This window comes from Ochotona princeps, chromosome 3 (assembly GCF_030435755.1).
Source record: "Ochotona princeps isolate mOchPri1 chromosome 3, mOchPri1.hap1, whole genome shotgun sequence".
Classification (NCBI taxonomy): domain Eukaryota; kingdom Metazoa; phylum Chordata; class Mammalia; order Lagomorpha; family Ochotonidae; genus Ochotona; species Ochotona princeps.
The window spans coordinates 23,965,782-23,983,565 of NC_080834.1; the positions used below are offsets into that span (position 1 = coordinate 23,965,782).

At 43.6% G+C, this 17,784-nt stretch overlaps 1 protein-coding gene across 10 annotated transcripts in view; it reads right to left on the reverse strand.

Moving 5' to 3' along the window:
• The window catches only part of MECOM (MDS1 and EVI1 complex locus), a 541,661-nt gene that overhangs the window by 44,056 nt on the left and 479,821 nt on the right, over positions 1 to 17,784 (reverse strand). For 9 of the 10 annotated variants that reach the window (XM_036494942.2, XM_036494941.2, XM_036494940.2 and 6 more), the window contains 2 exons: positions 14,969 to 15,103; positions 3,297 to 3,399 (listed from right to left, as the gene is read on the reverse strand). In XM_036494942.2, coding sequence (XP_036350835.2) covers positions 3,297 to 3,399; positions 14,969 to 15,103 — 238 coding nt within the window. Of the gene's footprint in view, positions 1 to 3,296; positions 3,400 to 14,968; positions 15,104 to 16,247; positions 16,380 to 17,784 lie in introns of those variants that run through there. The other variant, XM_058661511.1, reaches the window with a different exon arrangement.

The following is a 17,784-nucleotide window of genomic DNA, read 5'->3' on the forward strand; positions in this document are numbered from 1 at the left end:
GCTGGGACAATTATGTCAGCTATTATTGCGGCTGTAGCACAATTTTCCTGATCAGATTAAACCTTCTTACTAAACTTCTACGGGTCGGGAGGACACAAAAAGGAACAGTTGCAATTTATAGCTCATCATCGATCTAATACCCGGATGATTGGTGTCCCTTGATGCCTAAATCTGAGGAATTGTAAACCCTACTTCCATCCTCATATTCAGATGAGGACGCGAGGCTCAGACAAGCATACAGTATCGAGCTGAGTGACTGGGTCAGGTCTGGAACCCATCTCTCCCCACTACCTCGCCTTCCCTGGGTACTTCTCTCTGGGACAGGGTACCTGCAGTGCTCATGGGACAGGGTCTACTCTGAGCCACACCTAATCTGGTTTATAGCAGCAACCTTCTGTCTGCTGTAACAGGACACAAGGACACAGGATGGTGTTAGGTTCCTTCTAGGCTAATTTTTTTTATCACCACAAGGTCAGCACTAGCTGGCACAGCTTCGTGAAATGGAAAACATATTGTGATTTGCACTTTAAATCAATAAGATAAATAAGTGCAGTTGTGGTGACAAAAGATAACAAGGTTATAAAACATCAGATGTGGTTAGGTGGTGCTGGCTCCGTTCTTTCCATTTCAATAGCTTTTAGCATACTTATGGGGCCACATTGTGCACCAGTCACAAAGATGCACTCACAGAAGCCTTGAAACCAGCTCAGGATGCTGCGAAACTCCTTAAGCAAGGAGCATGACACAGTATCTCATTTCACAGACTAGACAAGCAAGCTGCTGCCCTTCAGCTGTTCAGTGACTAAACTGTTTCCAAGGAACTAGTGTAGTGACCTACCACATGCTGGATATTTTGCTACAGAACGAACAACACAGAAGTCAAGAGGATACATGGGAACAAAGGCACGGTGATATAGTTTATGACCCACACGTGCTTAGAGCCTCAAGGAGTCCAGGGGAGCCTGCCTAAGCCAGCTAACCCAGAGGACAAGGGTTCAGAAAGACTTCGAAAGGCAGGAAAATCATTCAGGGGACGTGGGGTGAAGGGAAGGGGGAATCTTAGGCCGCAGGAAGAGCAGGGACTGTGATAGAGAAGAGGAAGAACATGGGGCATTTGTAGAATGGTGGAGCTCAAGTGCAGTGTGATACATTTATAGGGCTCATGCAGGGGAGAGGTAGGAAAAGAAGGCAGAGAGTGGCAATCACTGGGACTTGGGACAGAAAGCGCTACCAGTCAGGAAAGCAGGGACACAGGCGACTTCCCTTCCCCAGGGAGTAGGCCACGGGGACGCTGCTCTAAGCCGTGTGCAGTACAGGTTTAGTTTACTAACAGATGGGCAAGAAATGAGGGCGTAGGTTCAATGTCAGCTTTGTCTGCAGAAGGGTAAGCAAGATGAGAGTATTCTAAAATAAATCACTTCAGCTCCAAAGAAAGGAATTCTCAATGATGTACTGGTTAAGAGAAACGCTTCCTGTAGTGTGTAACTCCATTCACATATTTAAGTCTAGTTTTAGGCCTTCAGCCAGGAATCTGAACATAAACAGAACTCCCAGGCCACATAATACATGGAAAAAGCAAAGGTATTAGACACAGCAAAGACCTCAGACTTCAAAATCTGTCATACTGAATGGACACCCTAGCTTCTAAAGTCATTTGCATGCCGAGCTATGAAAAGGGAAAAAGTTTTTTTTTCAAAGACCTGCATAGACATAACTGGTAGGGCCTGCAAAGAGGCAGAAAGCACCTCATGCCAAAAAAAGTGTATCAGTGTGGAAAGACACGGGGTCCTGGCAGCAGCCCTCGCGGGCACACAGCGGCAGAAGTTGAGGCTGTCCCATTTGCCATCTAGAGGAGAAAGGGCTGTGTGACCCCACCTCCCGATGGCTCTTGCAACTGCAGACACCCCAGGAGTGTGTTGAAGTCAACCACACTGCATTAAGAGAAAGCCATATAAGGGAGGAATAGAAACATACTACATTTCCATCTCAATAATGCAAATCGACTCAAGCAGTTTTCTCACAATCTGTCTTGAACACTCAAGACTGCCAAGCCTTATCATGCCTGACCCTCCCTCCCTCCTATTGATTCCGATGAGGTCTACAGCAAGTAAAAATGGAAACAGAACATTAACCAAGAAAAGATGGAAGATGGAGTAGATCAACCAACCACCTCAGCTATATGTTGACAGCGAAACACTGGGCAAGGGGAGACTCTATGATGGACTATGTCAATCAGCGGACTCTGCACCAGCCTCATTGTACCTGGATTGCTGCTGATGGTATGTTGGAGCTTTTGACGGAGCGGGACGATACTCTGCTGGCTCTGCCTTCAGACCAGAGGGGGTCTCCCTGAGAAGGTGTTGAACTTGACTGGACAATGGGACGCTGGACTATATGTTAGTTATATGCTGGCAATGAGGGAATCCCAAATGGACTTGAGCGGTGGTTATGCAACGGGGTGGAGGAATCCACCATGGGGGGAGGGTTTGGGGAGGGGTGGGGAAAATCCCAGCACCTATGAAACTGTCACGTAATACAATGTAATTAAAGTATAAATTAATTCAAAAATGCAATAAAAATATTAAAAAAGAAATCCCTCCACCTTTAAAAATTCCTCCATACCATGGTGGTTAGGATTTCATTCCAGTTGCTTTTCCCAGTAATAGGGCATCAAGTGGATGAAATATCTGCCACATTTAGAAACCTCCAAGTGCAGCTTCTAGCACTAACTCAAACGCTGCAAGGATTCTCACCAGAGTCTAAGTGAGATTTCAGTTTAAATATTCAGAATTCCAGGGCAGGTATGTGGTCTAGTGCTGGGGGTGGCGGGGGTGGGGGCACCTGTTCCATCCAGGTCCTAGGTTCTAGCTCCCGCACATCCTGAGGCAACGGCTCAGGTATTGAGTTGCTGCCGCCCACATGAAAGACCCAAGCCCAGGCTCCCAGCTGCAGGCTGGCCTAGCCCCTGCCATTCTGGGCATCTGCGCAATAAATCAGGGATGGGAGCGTGTGCTCATTCTCTCTGCCTCTCCTCACTTTCTCTCTCTCCTCCCTACCCCGTCTCTCAAGAAATGTTCTTAAATTTTAAATACTCCAATTTCCTTTGACCTCCACTTCAGAGCAGGCCTCTGTTTGCTTTGAATTCATCATAGTAGCAGCCAGATGTGAAACTAAGAAAATACCCAGCCTAAAAGACCAAATTTGTGAGGACAGACATTGAAGCATCAAGCCACTCCCGGGTGTGGCGGTCCCTGCAGAGCCTCTGGCCCAGGGCGTGGCCCCAGGCGGGGACTCACCGTGGATGTCCGGCGCCATGGCCTCATGGGGGTAGTCCTCACTCTTCATGAACAGCAGCAGCTCCTCCCCGGGCGCAATCTCTACCACCGCTCTGTAGAAGATCTTCCGGTGCGGGGGGGGGGGACAAGGAGAGCGAGAAGTGAGGACCAGCACAAACAGTGTGGGCACTCTAGCTAGCTGAACATTTTCTTACACCATAACAAGCATACTCCTTCTTACTTTCTGGTCCCAGACAGCTTCACCTCCTGCTTTACTCACTGGCAAAGATTCCTTCAGTGGCTCTCAAGCCAGGTCACAAGCCTTTTCCAAATCCTACATCACAGTCAGACTTTCTTAATGCCGGCCTTGCTGCTCCCACACACCCTGTGTGACTGAGTACGGAAGAGTCTCTGCGGTCCTCAGAGCACCCCCACACCTCACACACAGCACTGAGTTCTGTCCTGGATTGTCCATCAGGTGGCTTGCCATCTGCCCAGTCTCCTTTCCTTGAACAGCTTCTCCCAGGAGCGCCATCCTAACAAGATGACCCGAAGGCAGGAAGTTGCAAGGATGTGGCATAAGCACTCAGCAAGGCCAAGAAGAAACAAAAAGTCAACAGAGAAGAGTTTTAAAAAGTGCAATCCTTCTCTCACCCATCAGAAGGAACTCCTGCACCCAGGGCCTGCCCTTCCAGCCCAGCCCGGACTCTGAGTCCTTGAAATTGGACACTACACTGTGTATTGATTCATTTATTGGCTGAGGCGATGCCTCCTCCTCTTGTTTGCTAGTGAAGTGCTAAGAAAGGGAGGGATTTCAGAACTTGTTAATGACTATCTACGAAGCAGTGGGCGCAACTGCAGCAAGAACTTGACCTTCCATTCCCCTAGAAGCTGGGAGACCCGGGCCAGCCATTTCCCCTGCAAGCGCCCAGTGCCAGTGATTCTTCCTTTGGAAATGTCTTAAAGCATGAAAACCTGCAGCATGTCTATCTACTCTACCACTGAACTGTTCTTAGTTTTCGCTGCATTCTAAGATGATTTGTGTAACAATAAATCCATGGTCACATAAATGTTGGAAGAAAACATGAACTTGTGGAATTCATTGGTCAAAATTAGACACATTGAAACATGTAACAGTATCTGCAAAAACTCCACCATACCCTGAGGAGGAGATCATTCCTTTGCCTTCTGTCTTCTTGTCCACATCACCAACTGGAGTCTTTTTTAGCCAATCCCCTTGCTAAGGATGTGCGTCAATAGAATTTCACTCTCTCAGTCAAAAAGTGCCCGAGTCTAGATATCTGGGCAAATCACACAGACACGTACAACCATCACCTCCGCCACCACAACACCGAAACACGTGGCCAAGAGTCCTCCACCACTCACTGGCACACTCTGCTGAGAAAAGGCAAGACTCTCCCTAGGAACCGCCACGTTGCTAGCTACAATTTCTTGCAGGGCCACTTAGCATTTCAAACTGAGCAAAGCTATGTGAACTAATGTCATTTACAATCAACAGAAATTCTCAGATTTGAATTGTGTTTACCTATTTGTCTCAAAAAGTAGATGTTAAACATAAATACATGCCTCTTTATTCCAGTAGGTGGCTCTAAAGGCCAATTGCTTATTTTTCTGTAAAAAGAGAGAGCATCAAATTATGCTAAATTAAAAAATATAATATTATTAACTTCATGAGAAGTCTTTTTCCCCTTCTTTAATTGCTGTCCTGTCAAAATGATTTTTTTTTCATTGTATGGTAGGTAGATCACCTGAAGTTGAGAGAAAATGATCCCAAATCTATGATTCTGCTACTACAGCATAACCTCAGGCTGTTCCTTATATCTGTTCATAGACAGGGAACAGATTGTTTTTAGAAACAAAATTACTTCTTACTATAATTTGTTTCTGTTTTGTCTTTTTTTTTTTAAGATAGTAAATTTTTAGGTTGTGTCTTACTGACACCTAACATTTACCTTGCCTCTTCTTTGGAAGTACAGAGAGGTACAGTTCTGTGTAAAATGTGACCAGATTTAACATCATAAGAATGTGTGAATTCGGCCCTTTTCCCTCAGTCTGGCAGCTGAACACGCAGGGGAGCCCTGCATCTCTCTGAAGTCCCATTTCCCCTTAGAAAACAAGGGCTCCTCCTACAGCCTGTGTCACCTCTTGCAGGTTTAACTTCTGAGTTTCCTTTCCAACAACAGGTTCCCATTTCAATTGTGACATCTTAGAACTTTTTGGTGGCTTCTCAGAAACAGAGAGGGGGAGAGAGACAGCACCTGCTGGACAGTGGAGGTGCCGCTGTCCCTGCTGGGGAATGTTGCTGGGACACACAGGCCAGGCCCTTTCAGAAAGGATTCCGGTAGCACCACGCCTTATAGTCCACTATTAATCATGCCTCTTTTAATTCCATTTCAGATGTGCTCAATCCAATGTGAGCAGTCCAAGAAACAAAAGAAAATGATGGCTACACTGTAACCATATATTATAAAGACAATTCCCCTTGCCTGGACATAGATCACTACCATAATTTCCCCTTAAGTGTCCAGATTGTCATGTGAAGAATATTGAGTGCATAAAAAATAAAAGACACCGAAGATGTTGATGTTGGCTTTATTTACTGGAGGTAAAAGGTGACATTCCAGGCCATGAGGAGCGAGGCAAGGCAGAGTGGATTTTAAACTTCAGGGTGTTCTTTTCGATTTTAAGTGATTTTTTATGGTACTCACGAAACTGGCGAGCACCAGACATAATGAGGGCAGGTCCTGGGCACGCTTCCCCACATGGCAGGAAGAATGTGCCTCGAAGGCCCGTCCCACCTGGCCTAACAAAACCAGTTCTCTCTCAAGGTGTCACCACTGCTTGTGAACTTCATTCTCACTCACCTCTGAAGATCTCAAGACAGTTAGACAGAGCTGTATTCTCCCCCTCAGGTTGCAATGGCCCCAAAATATAATTTAGACTCTTCTAAACTGAGCTACCTACATACGAATATAGTTTGCTTTCCATTGACAATAAGAACCCACCAGCAGGCATTCAAGAAGAGGAGAGAGTAATTTTTAAAAATTACTGGTGCTTTGAAACCAATCCATCCGGAGATGACGAGATATAGTCATGGGAGAACCAAGCCCTTCAGAAAATATCACAGCTGCACTTCTAGGTCATAAAATAGATATTTCAGCAAATAAAAATGAAGCAAATAACAGAATTTATGCAGATTTTCTCACAGCTTTGTATAGCAAATATGTTAGACTACGCTTATAAAAACCGTCAGGATGTCTTTAAGATCAGCATAATCTCCAACTCACAGCTATGCTGCAGTCATATGAATTATCTGTCGTCTGAGCTGTGAACCAGAAGCAAAAACACTACTAATAAAATCTCCCCGGTTTTTCTGTTGGGGAAAAAATGGAAGGCAGTCAATCGCCGTGTTAAGTCAGTGAAAGAGTTAACGGGACTCTTCTCCCATCAGGGAGTTCATGAGGAGAAGAAGGGCTGGGGACCCAGAGGGAAGGGCTCAGAATCTCGGAGTCCATCCATGCAGGAAGGCAGCCTCCAACATTCAGACACTTCACAGACAGTCTGAATGGAAACAAAAAGCCTGTGCGTTTACTGTTCTTCTGATTCTCACAAAGTGCTACGAGAGAAGGAAAAGATCCTTCCAAAGACGGCGAAGGGAGAACGGACGGAGCCTACTGCATATGCAAGAAAAGAGGATTGTGTGCAAATCCATTGGATGAAAAAGTGTTGACAAATATTTTTAGACTGTGTTAACTCCTCCAGGACATTCTATCTGGTAGCTAAGACCCAAATCCAGAAATACAACAAGTTGTGAATATGACCTAACTCTCAAACACTTCAAACTTTTGAAATTTCTGATAAGATTTTCATTCTATCATATACAAGTTGTATTTTCCCAGTATCTGTGGGACTTTTTCCTTTCACCACAAATCTGCATTTCTGTCTTTGTAAGTCTGCATTCTGTGTTTGGATCTCTGGAAACCTCAATTCATAAAGAAAGTGTTTTGATAACGGATCTCTCTGTATTTTATTTTTCAAGGTTGTTAAAATAGCACACTAGTGACATTTAGTGAATTTTTAAAGAACTTCAAGCCATTCAAGTCTCCATAGTGTTCATTTTCACTATTGCTAAGATTCATAACTTAAAGCACAAATATGACATTATACCTTCAGACAAGAAGTGTATACTCTAAGCATAACTTGCATATTAATCCATTTCCGTCACACACTGAAACCAATTCCAAGTAACAGGAGAGTCGATGCAGTTGGTAGTCCCAAGGCTAAGTTAGCGACAACGGGCAGTGGTGACGTAGTGTCACTCAGCATCCACATTGAAAGGTACACCTTCACATGCTGTTTTATGAAGGACACTTGTGCCTGGACATGCTACACAGCTTATTTGTTATATACCAATGCGGCCAAGATTTTGTTTGGGGAAATTTTTAAAAATACAAAAATCCTAGCAAGTTCACGTTTGAACTCAGTGACATAGAAAATTCTCCGTGTATGCCACATAAGTTATATTTACTATATATTATGTTAGACACTACTATATTAAAAGTGATGAATTTGAAATTAATGGGAATTAATCCTATATAATTAAATATTCAATCTCTTTGTTTAATTCCAAAAGGATAATGCTGTAGGTAGTGTGGGCATTCTAGAGCATTCTGATAACACCTCATGAAAAACTTGCAGGCTAATTCTATTTCATATGGTCAAGACCTGTGTTCAAACCCTCCATCATATAAACGATGCTACTATTTGTACTTGTAAGTATACTACTGTGGTTCTTGCTTATTATCCTACAAAACAGGAAAACCCCCAAACCAACAAAGCAGTCTTACCATCCATCTTGTTATGTTCCACCTATTTCAAGTACTAAGCTTATGCTAGTGAGATGGAAGACAAAGTCTGCGTACCAGGGGACGAACAAGAAGGCAAGCCAGCACATCAGTTACTTTGCAAAGGACGAACATTGTTACGAATCCCCGTTTGCTTTTCCTGGGCCAGCACTGTAAGTTTTATTTATGCTTATTAGGCTACATTTGGCATGTCTGAAAATGACAGAAGTGTGAATTATGAGTGACCTTCAACCTATTCAGGAAGTTGTAACAATCGAAATAATACAGAAACGAACTCCCAGAAAACTTTGGACCCAGAAACAACATTTTCAGACAATTGCTGTCTTTTCACTTTGAAGTTACCAGCTGCTTTCTTCCTCCTCTAGCTCTCAACATTTGGTCTGAATGTCCTCTTTTGTGCAGTAAGGAAGAGCTGAGAAGGAGCCACGTGTGGAGGACAGGGTGGCAGGAGGCAGGAGACAGTTTACACAACTCAACAAAGTCAACATTTGATATGAACACATCTGTCAGTCTCAGGACCACAGAGCATCCTGTCCTCAAATGTGACATGTGTCGCTGTGATGGCTGCAGGGACCAGGGTCCCTCATCGAGCCTAGCAGCGCAGGAAGGCAGGGATGCTGTCAGGCCTTGGGCTGTGGCAGGAAGAGCACCCACCCACTCATTCTGGATCTAATTAGGAGGAGGTAAAGAAAGCATCTTACCAAACAGATTGATGACAGGACATAAGTTTGTCTGACAGATTAGAAGTTTGATTATGCTAAGCCTGAGCAAGGACCACCCTTACCTCCTCCAAAGAGAAGGCCTTGAGTGTTACAGTCAAAAGACAGAAAAATTAAAACTGGCAACAATTGCCGGCTCTACTTTCAGACCAGAGATGGTCTCCCCAACAAGCCGTTGAATTTGTCTGGACAATAAGATGCTGGACTCTATGCTTGGTATATGCTTGCAATGAAAGAATCTCATGTGGACTTGAACTGTGGTAATGCAACAAGGTGGAGGAATCCACCATGAGGGGAGGGTTTGGGGAGGGGTGGGGGGAATCCCAGTACCTATAAAACTGTGTCACTTAATGCAATGTAATTAATAAAAAATAAATAAATAAAAACTTCATGGGAAAAAAAACTGGCAACAATCTAGTATTATCTTGCCATTTATTCACTTCCAAAATGATAAACAAATGTATCCCTTGAAACAAGATAATTTTGGAAGCTTTTTCTTCATATCTTTATCTTTTAGTGGATACCATGAAGAAGAAGAAAGAAGCATGTTCAATGTACCGAATGAAGGAAAACACAGGTTAACTGTTAGTTCTGACTCGCGTAAGTGGGGCAGCAGCTAAGATGCTGCGTGTGGCGTACCTGGAGCCTGCACCGGAAACCTCTCAATTATCTCTGTAACCTCTAATCTCTTCACAGAGGCCTCAAGGCACCTGTCCTTGGTGGGGCTATCCTGTCTGGTCCCAACAAAGTGCTCTAATGACCGCTGAGACTTGTTTCTGGCCACGGGTACACGCGCCATCATCACTCTACAAGGAAGCAAAGGACCATCCTGGGGCTTTACAAGCTGCAGGCACCGGCCGTGTCCTTGACCAGCAGGCTCCCATCCTTGATGGCCCATAAAGTGTTCTGATAACTCTGTTTCTGGCACTGTCTCAAAAACAGCTGGAGTCTGCTGTGGGTGTGCTGCTTTGAGGCCTTCCTGAATGCAAGGTGATGTGCATGCGTCAATGCCAAGTCAACAGCTTTTTCAACTTCTATGGCCTGTGAACCTTAACAAAACTCCTGTTATGTGTGAGCGTCAAGGTTGTATCATTGGCATTATTATATGAAGGTAATTTTTCCTTTTTTTTTTTTTTTGGTGGGGAGAAGAGGAGGGTGTTGTTTGTCTTACCCCGTAAATATCAAATGGCAAACTGTGTCTGGGACAGTTTCCCCATTGAGTGAAGGAAGTGACAATGTCCCCCCAAAGTCAGCTTCAGCGCTGCTCAACAGCCAGGCTCCCCGGGCAACGCCAGCTGGCATTCATCTTAAAACAGCAGAGCATAACGTTGGTATAAAAGTGGAACTTGACTTAAAAGCAAAGCAAAGAAAATGCCCAAAGCCAATAATAATTTTAACATCAAAAGAAGTCACATAAAATGTGGACAAAAATTATTGCAAAGGAAAAGCAAATTAACAAATTACCTGACAGTAGACACAAAATTTTTAAAGTATAAACAGACTAACAAATGACATCTCTGCTTTAGACACAGCTGATTCTCCCTGTTTTGCACCAAATGTATGGGTTGGATGGCATAGCAAAGTGGATGCCTTTTTCCTCAGTTAAAAAAAAGCCCAATAATAACCAGAACACCGCACGAAACCTGCAGTGATACTGGATGCTGGTGTCCCAGCAACCTGATGGAGTCATGCCTGTGGACCAAGGAGAGTGAGAGCGGGCGTGCCAAATCAGCCATGATGGCCCTGGAAGCAGTTAAAACTTTACAAGGTAGAGCACACACGAGAACAACGACCGCTCCAAGTAACAGCACTGCAGCCTCGCTGCTGTTCATGAACCTCGAGGGGCCGGCAGAGCCCCCAGTGAACGCTGACGCTGAGCACTCAGGGTGGGGGGCCCTCACTCTCCTATCTCTCAGGCCTTCAGAATATGTTCCTGGCATTCAGTCATCTCTTATTGACACATTTCTTCCCACTCAGAGCAAACAGCAGACTTCTCTTATTTTGCTTACTAAATACCAGCTGTCAAGGGCCTGTTTAAAATGAAAAGACTTATCACCTTGTGTAAATGACAAGATTAATAACGTCTTGGATTTCTGAGAACTTTATTCCACTTAAAGACCATGTCAAGGCAGGCCAGGAGCTTGAAGGAAATTCTGCCCCCTCCTAAGCGTGTGTGTTAAATACATGCATATGTAAATTGTTACCCCAAAGCACACACCTGGTCACTCCAGTTACAGGAGCAGAAAGGGAGGTCCTGTGCAAGTCATGGCCTGGGCCTTGTGACCTCTCTGACCACAATCAATGCGACTTCACCCTGGGGAAGTCTTAGAGGACACTGTTGGTGTGGTTCAAGCAGAGATCTGGCACTGCTTGGGGCAGCTGGGGGCGGTATGGGTGAATAGCACAGTAGCCCATGGTTGGCAGGGGAAAGGTGTGGAAGGAGAGGCCCGAGCAGAGCATTCCCAAATCTAAAATGGTTGTGTGCTTCATCCACCAACCAAAATCATTTGTAAAAGCAAGATATCTGAAAGGCTTCAAAGGAAAGACACAGAAATACCTAGACTTACAAAGAAGCAGCCTGGTAAATCGTCAAGATGCTTGGCCTACTGACAGTTAACAACTGGGTGCTCCTGGGTGTGCGTGGCACTGGCCAGAATGGGGCAAAGAGCTGCCTGCACGCGGTGTCCTTGTGCCTGCAAGAGCCCCCTCCCCAGCGCTCTGCCAGCGCCCCTGTGCTGCTCTTCCCCTCGAAGGCAGCCAGGCCAACTACGCAGGGCTACAACAGAAAAGCAGTTAGGCTTCACATGTCTCCATAGAAATGTCCAGCCCGCTGCTGCGCCCGGTACTGGAGTCGGGCAGGCCTGCACAGAAAGGAAAGAGGAAGGCCAAGGGCCTCAGGGGCGCTAACGCATCCACTGTGCTGTGACCTGACTGTGCTCTCACTTTGCTATCATATTTACAAGGATACATTCTCACAGTTAATGCAGTATTTTCAAGGCGTGAATCAAGACATCAAGGAGGAGCTAAAGCTTCTTAGTGACAATCCTATGCTTTTAGAATTTCTGCCTCCAACTCCGACACAGGGGATCCCAGGGACCTCTGAGAGAACATCACGGAATTCAACTCTTTCGAGGCAGCATTATCCAGAAAGCCAAGCACCACAATGCTCGTTCTAGTCTGAAAAAACAAAATCTGAGATAACATAACTCACAGAAATCTATTGGGAAAGTTAAACTCAGGAAAATCCCCTTAAATAAAATGCTTGCAGAAAGATACTGGGAAAAACGTCAATTAAGCGATCTTTGTGTTTACTTTTTATGATACAAAAGAGATTACATCTTTTATTAACTTTTCTTAAAAGCCCAAATCCATGCTGTTTCTAAGAGTTCCTTCATCTCCAATCAAATAAAATATGGCTTTTGCCCAGCACACGTGTTCTGACAGTCCCACTGCTAACTCTCGCCATCTTAGCAAGCGCACTCTTTGCCTCGACAGAACTCCTTCATATCCCCCACATTGTCGTAAAATGGACCTTCATTGATTCCATGTGACCTTTAACACTGGATTTAAAAAAAAATCTGTCTTTGAAAAAGGGAGCTATAACTCATGCACTCTTGTTTTGTTCTGGGAAGTCTTCTTCCTTCTTTGCTAAGTGACCTAATTCTCGCCAGGACTGGACTGAGCTGCAAGACCCACGTGCAATGCCTGCTTTTCAGAGCACAGCACTTGTACCTGTTCTTTTCCTAAAATTATAAACTCAACAAAGGGATGATTGAAGCGAGAGAAGCAAGCTTTCCGACAGCCCCTGGCCAGTGCGGCTCGTGGCCTTGTGTGTGGCCCAGGGGGGCTGCTGCTGCCCCTCGGTCTGTGTCTGGGTAGTAAGGAAGAGCTTTACCACGTGATGAGTTGGCACAGAGCTGGGCATCTCTGCGGACACTCTCGTCTCCCCGTCCCCAGGCCAGCATTCACAGTCCAAAGCTGGCCGGAACTGCTCACTTTGATTGGCTTTTAGAAATATGCATATGAGTTTATAATGAATACTTACAATATGCACCTACACCATCCGGGTGTCTGTTCTCCTTTGTCTTGTCAGCTTGGCTACATGTAACTGCATACATATACACCCATCACATAAATCTGACTTTTGCCTCTGACATTCTTTTCTTGTAGTTTATGAGTGAACATACTTGACCATGTAATATCAATTTCACAATTATGTTATTTGATATGCACTCTACTGCTATCCTAGATTTTTGCTATCATAATACAGAACTTTAAAATGAGTACTTAAAGACATAAGTATGAGCCTCAAATTGATCCTAAGTTTTCCTGCTTAACTATTTTCTCTGGTTCTGCAGCTAAAATAAGTAAACATGATATTCACTCAAGTATGAGTTCAGCACATTTTCTTTTGAAAACATACACTTTATAATGTGTAGTTAAAATTAACCATGACAAAATTACAAATAACTATGTGAATGAACATTCTAATCCATACTTAGGAAAAAAAGTTTCTCTTGCTATTAAAATTCAGATTTCCAATGACAATAGTCTATTTGTTATAAAATATTAGATCCATAAACATTAAGTGAATAAAATGACTGTAAGTTGACTTGTATGGATTACAAGTCCCCTTCTCAAATTCTCACCAGTTCTACAAAAGTTCTAATGCAGTAGTTCCCATTGTGACTGGGTCTGGAGAGTGAATCAGAGTTATAATTTCTCTTAAAACTATCTCTGGAGGTTTTGCCATTCCTTGTTTAAGAAACACAGCATGAATGTGCTCACTAAAAGCACCTTTGTAATTCCCACATGTACGAAGAGTGGGCCCTCAGAAGAGGGTTGCTGAGAGCATGACAGTAACTCACATGATTGAGCTGGGGTATTTTCTGCTCACAATCAATAGCTAATTTAATAATGCTTTCACTTGTCAATAATGCCTCTTGTTTTCTTATGGCAAAGGGAAAAAACAATTGATAGGTTTATTATTTTTGATATATGTTGAAAATTTAAAAATGATTCTCATTTAAATCTAATTTTACAATTTATTACCTCTTCTATAGTTTAGTCAGTAAAAATTATCTGGTAGCTGGTAAAATGCCAAATAATAATCTCACAACAATGATTGAAAGACTCTCAGCCCACATGAGGCTAGCTTTATTTAACAGCTTTCAACTGGAAACATCTAATGTAAAACTTTTCTTTTTCTTGGTGGCGATTTCATACCAGATTTCCCAAGCAACAATTTCAATTTGGTCTTGAAAACATATGTGATTTAGGTAACCATTGGGTTAAAAGAAATAGATGATTATAACATGACTTAATTTTAACCCAATGATGTTTATAAGACAAAAATTAACATCCTGAACTTCTGGTTATTTTTGGTATTGTCATACTGAAATACACGATTTGTACTCTAATTTTATCAGGTGTGAAATGTGATTCCTGATATTTTCCTGATTTTTATTTCATAGTTATTGTTTTTAAAGTCAGCCTCACCACACAGTCCTCCCTAATGTCACAAAGCAATTTCCAGCAGTGACATTTTAAAACTTTGCCACATATACAAAAAGGAATAAAAGAGTATTTTGATTAACTTGAAAGCAAAAGTTCTCAAAATTGGACAAGCAACATAAAATGCAGGATCAGATGAGCTCACAGATATCATAGACACATATCTACTGCTGCTTCAAAGATAACCTATATAACACTTCAAATCTATCACTTCCAAATTCTGCCTAAATTAAGCATTCTTGATTAGTTCAGTACATTCCATAAACAGATCGACTGTGATAGCAGAGAAACATGTAAAGGATAGTAAACAAAGAAATGTTGGATTTCCAAATCATTCAATCACAGTAAGAAAACTGGGCCATTTGGGATGGATACCAACACCAAGTGAATAAACTACTCAAAGACAGTAATCCTGCAAGGATTTTGCTCTGCCTCTCCCATGTGTGCCGCACCTTTCCCCATCTCAACAAGCAAGCCACGAGGGGCTACTGCAGCTCGCTGTTGCTTTGACTCTCAGGGCCTCACTGATACTTCAGTGCTCTCAAAGAAAGACAAGAAAACCTTTAGCACATACCTGGTCATCTATCTGGCACGCAACGAGGTTGTGCTGGTCCTGACAGCCCGCGAACCTGATGTACTTGAGCCAGCTTCCGACATCTGCTTGACTGGCGTCTATGCAGAACTTCACATTGCAAAACTCATCCAAGATCTGCAAGGAAGAAGATGAGAACGGTCACTGGCCATCTCGGCCCACTCATTAGCATACTATGCTCAGCTACTCGAAAATGTTTACCCAAGTGTTTACTCCTCCTTCGAACACTTAGAAGAATCAAACAGCACGCACACTAAGTTATCCCGGAAATGAAAATGGACTGCTGCTTTAGAAAGGAATAAAGCAACTGCAACTTGTGGAAGCTGACAGATTGGCTTTCCAAGAGGCTGTTTCCTTACTAATACCTGCATTATTGACTTAACAGTATCCAAAGTGATGTTTATAAAAAATATTTAACGGTGTATATTAAGAAAATATTTCTAGACAGTCAGTCCTTGGACCTAGATCACTGCACAGTCAACACTTCACATCTACATAGCCTTCTCATTGGCGTGTACATTTTCACATTTGGGCACTTTATTAATTCAATTTTAAAACTTTAATCAGAATCTTACTGAACTCTTTCCCCTCGTTTGCATCTCATCACCTTAAAACAAATCACACCTTTAACGGAAAGAAGCCGATTTTCGCAGGGGCCTCTGAACAAAAGCAGAAAAACAAATGAAAGCAGTTGACAGGTAAACACTCATGTCAAGTATGACGGCCTAAGTCTCAGATAAATATGTCAATGCAGGATGCAGCATTACGTCTGGAAAGTGAAATAATAAAACTGGCATGTGACGGGTAAAAACACATAGGAATATTTGAACACACTGCAATATTATGTATGGTTTAGCTTTGGTAGTTTTCATGAGATTTCACATTTGGCCTGTCTTGTATATTAATCATTACTTAAGGCACTCACTAAACAACAATTACAATGGAAAAGTTCCGTTTTTCAGGTTTTGCACGCATAAGACATCCTGAGTTGCTAAGAACAATCATCTTTTAACACCCATTTTAAAAGCTGAAGACCTCGTTGGCTGGTAATGTTGCATCAGTCAGTTACAATTCAAACTTGAGGACGTTTCCTATCCAAGACTAAACAACACAATCTAGAACCAAAAATAATGAATTGAACAACGCTCCTGAAACTCCGCTGCCTCTATGCTCACATCGAGGCTTAAGTGTGGGTCTGTACCCAGAAGCAGTCTTGCACAGACTCTGGGTTATCCCCATTGCAGTCAAGTCCTTAACTCACCATAAACTTCAAGAGGAACCCAGCACACTGAGGGTGCTAGTCAAGAGGCACCATGAACAAGCCTTTGACTATGGGGCAGGGAGTCTTCCCACAATTTAAGAAAGAAAAAGCGAAAGACAAGATAGGGACAGTAATTTCTAAGCACTTGCGCCCACACACACACGCGCACACGCACACACACATCCCGATCTTTTTCCAGGACACTCATACACACCACCCACAACAGAAAGGTACACTTACGTGCCTTCTTTAGTGAGGACAAGTTTTAACAACCTGTGTTTTACGAAATTACAAACTTTTACATGTTTCTTCAACTCCCAATGCTGAGTAATTCAAAGAGCAGCTTGAGACTCGCTCCTCTTCCCAGAGGTTGAAAAGGCACATAAATAACAACAGGGGCAAACATTTCAAAAAAGTCAACACTGAGTTTTGTGTTTCTGTGATTTCTGGTGAGCTTTTGTTTGTTTTCTTGACTAGGAAAGAGACAGAGAGAGAGAGAAGGGGAGAGAGAGGCAGTGCTACTGACACACCAGAGAAATATTTAATAAAGGAAACAGGGTAAGTCCGTGAAACGCAACACCAGCCCCATGGCTTATTTGCAGAAAGAGGTGGAAAACTGGCTAATTTCAAAGTCAAGAAGCATCAGCCCCGTAGCTGGCAAGTCTCCCCCTCACGGCGGCAGGCAATGAAGTATTCTACACACCGCACAGAAAAATTCTAGGTGTAATTTTACTCTGTTAACATTATTGCCATTGCCACTGTCAACAGCAAAATTAATTTTTAAAAGGTTCATTTTCAAAGAATGTTTTTTTTACATAATCGGTTACACGATCATTCAAAGATTTCACCAACATATTATTAAATCTTTTACTCCCATATTCCCACCCCAAGACAAAAGCTGGCCCTACTCGTGCAAGGTCTCCCCACCCCCCAGCGTGGGTGAACGATCCACTTTTGATTTGCACAACTGCATTTGTCTCCCAATGTCTTTATCGTCTCGGAAATCTTGAATAAAATACAGCAACAACACATCTTCCATCATTTCATGTACCACACTCCGGTGTTTTTAAAAGCTGTCAAGTTCCAAAGATAGCTTTAAACTCTCTCTCACACACACACACACACACACTCACACACACACACACTCTTTAGGTGGACTTTAGAGAAAGGCCCCTTCAAAAACCCAGCAGCAAAAGGAAAGGAGGGGGAAAGGGAAAAAAAAAAAAAAAAACCGACTTCCCCACAATCTAGCCAAAGGGTCCGAATGTGACTTTGTCCCGAAGCAGCGCGCAATGTTGGACAGCAAAGCTGCTACTTGGCAAGGTGGAACTGGCCGAAAGGCGCTCCAAAGTCGCGTGGCCGGTGCCAGGAATTCAGATTTTGGCAACCCCACCTTGTGCGTCCCCGAGCCCGCCGGCCAGAGGCGCGGAGGGAGGGCCGGCAGCGGCGCGGGCGGAGGCCGGAGAGCCGGGGAGGCCGCCGCGTCCAGCGCGCCCCGGTCGGCAGCAGCGGCCAGGAGCTCGGTGGCCAGGGGCGG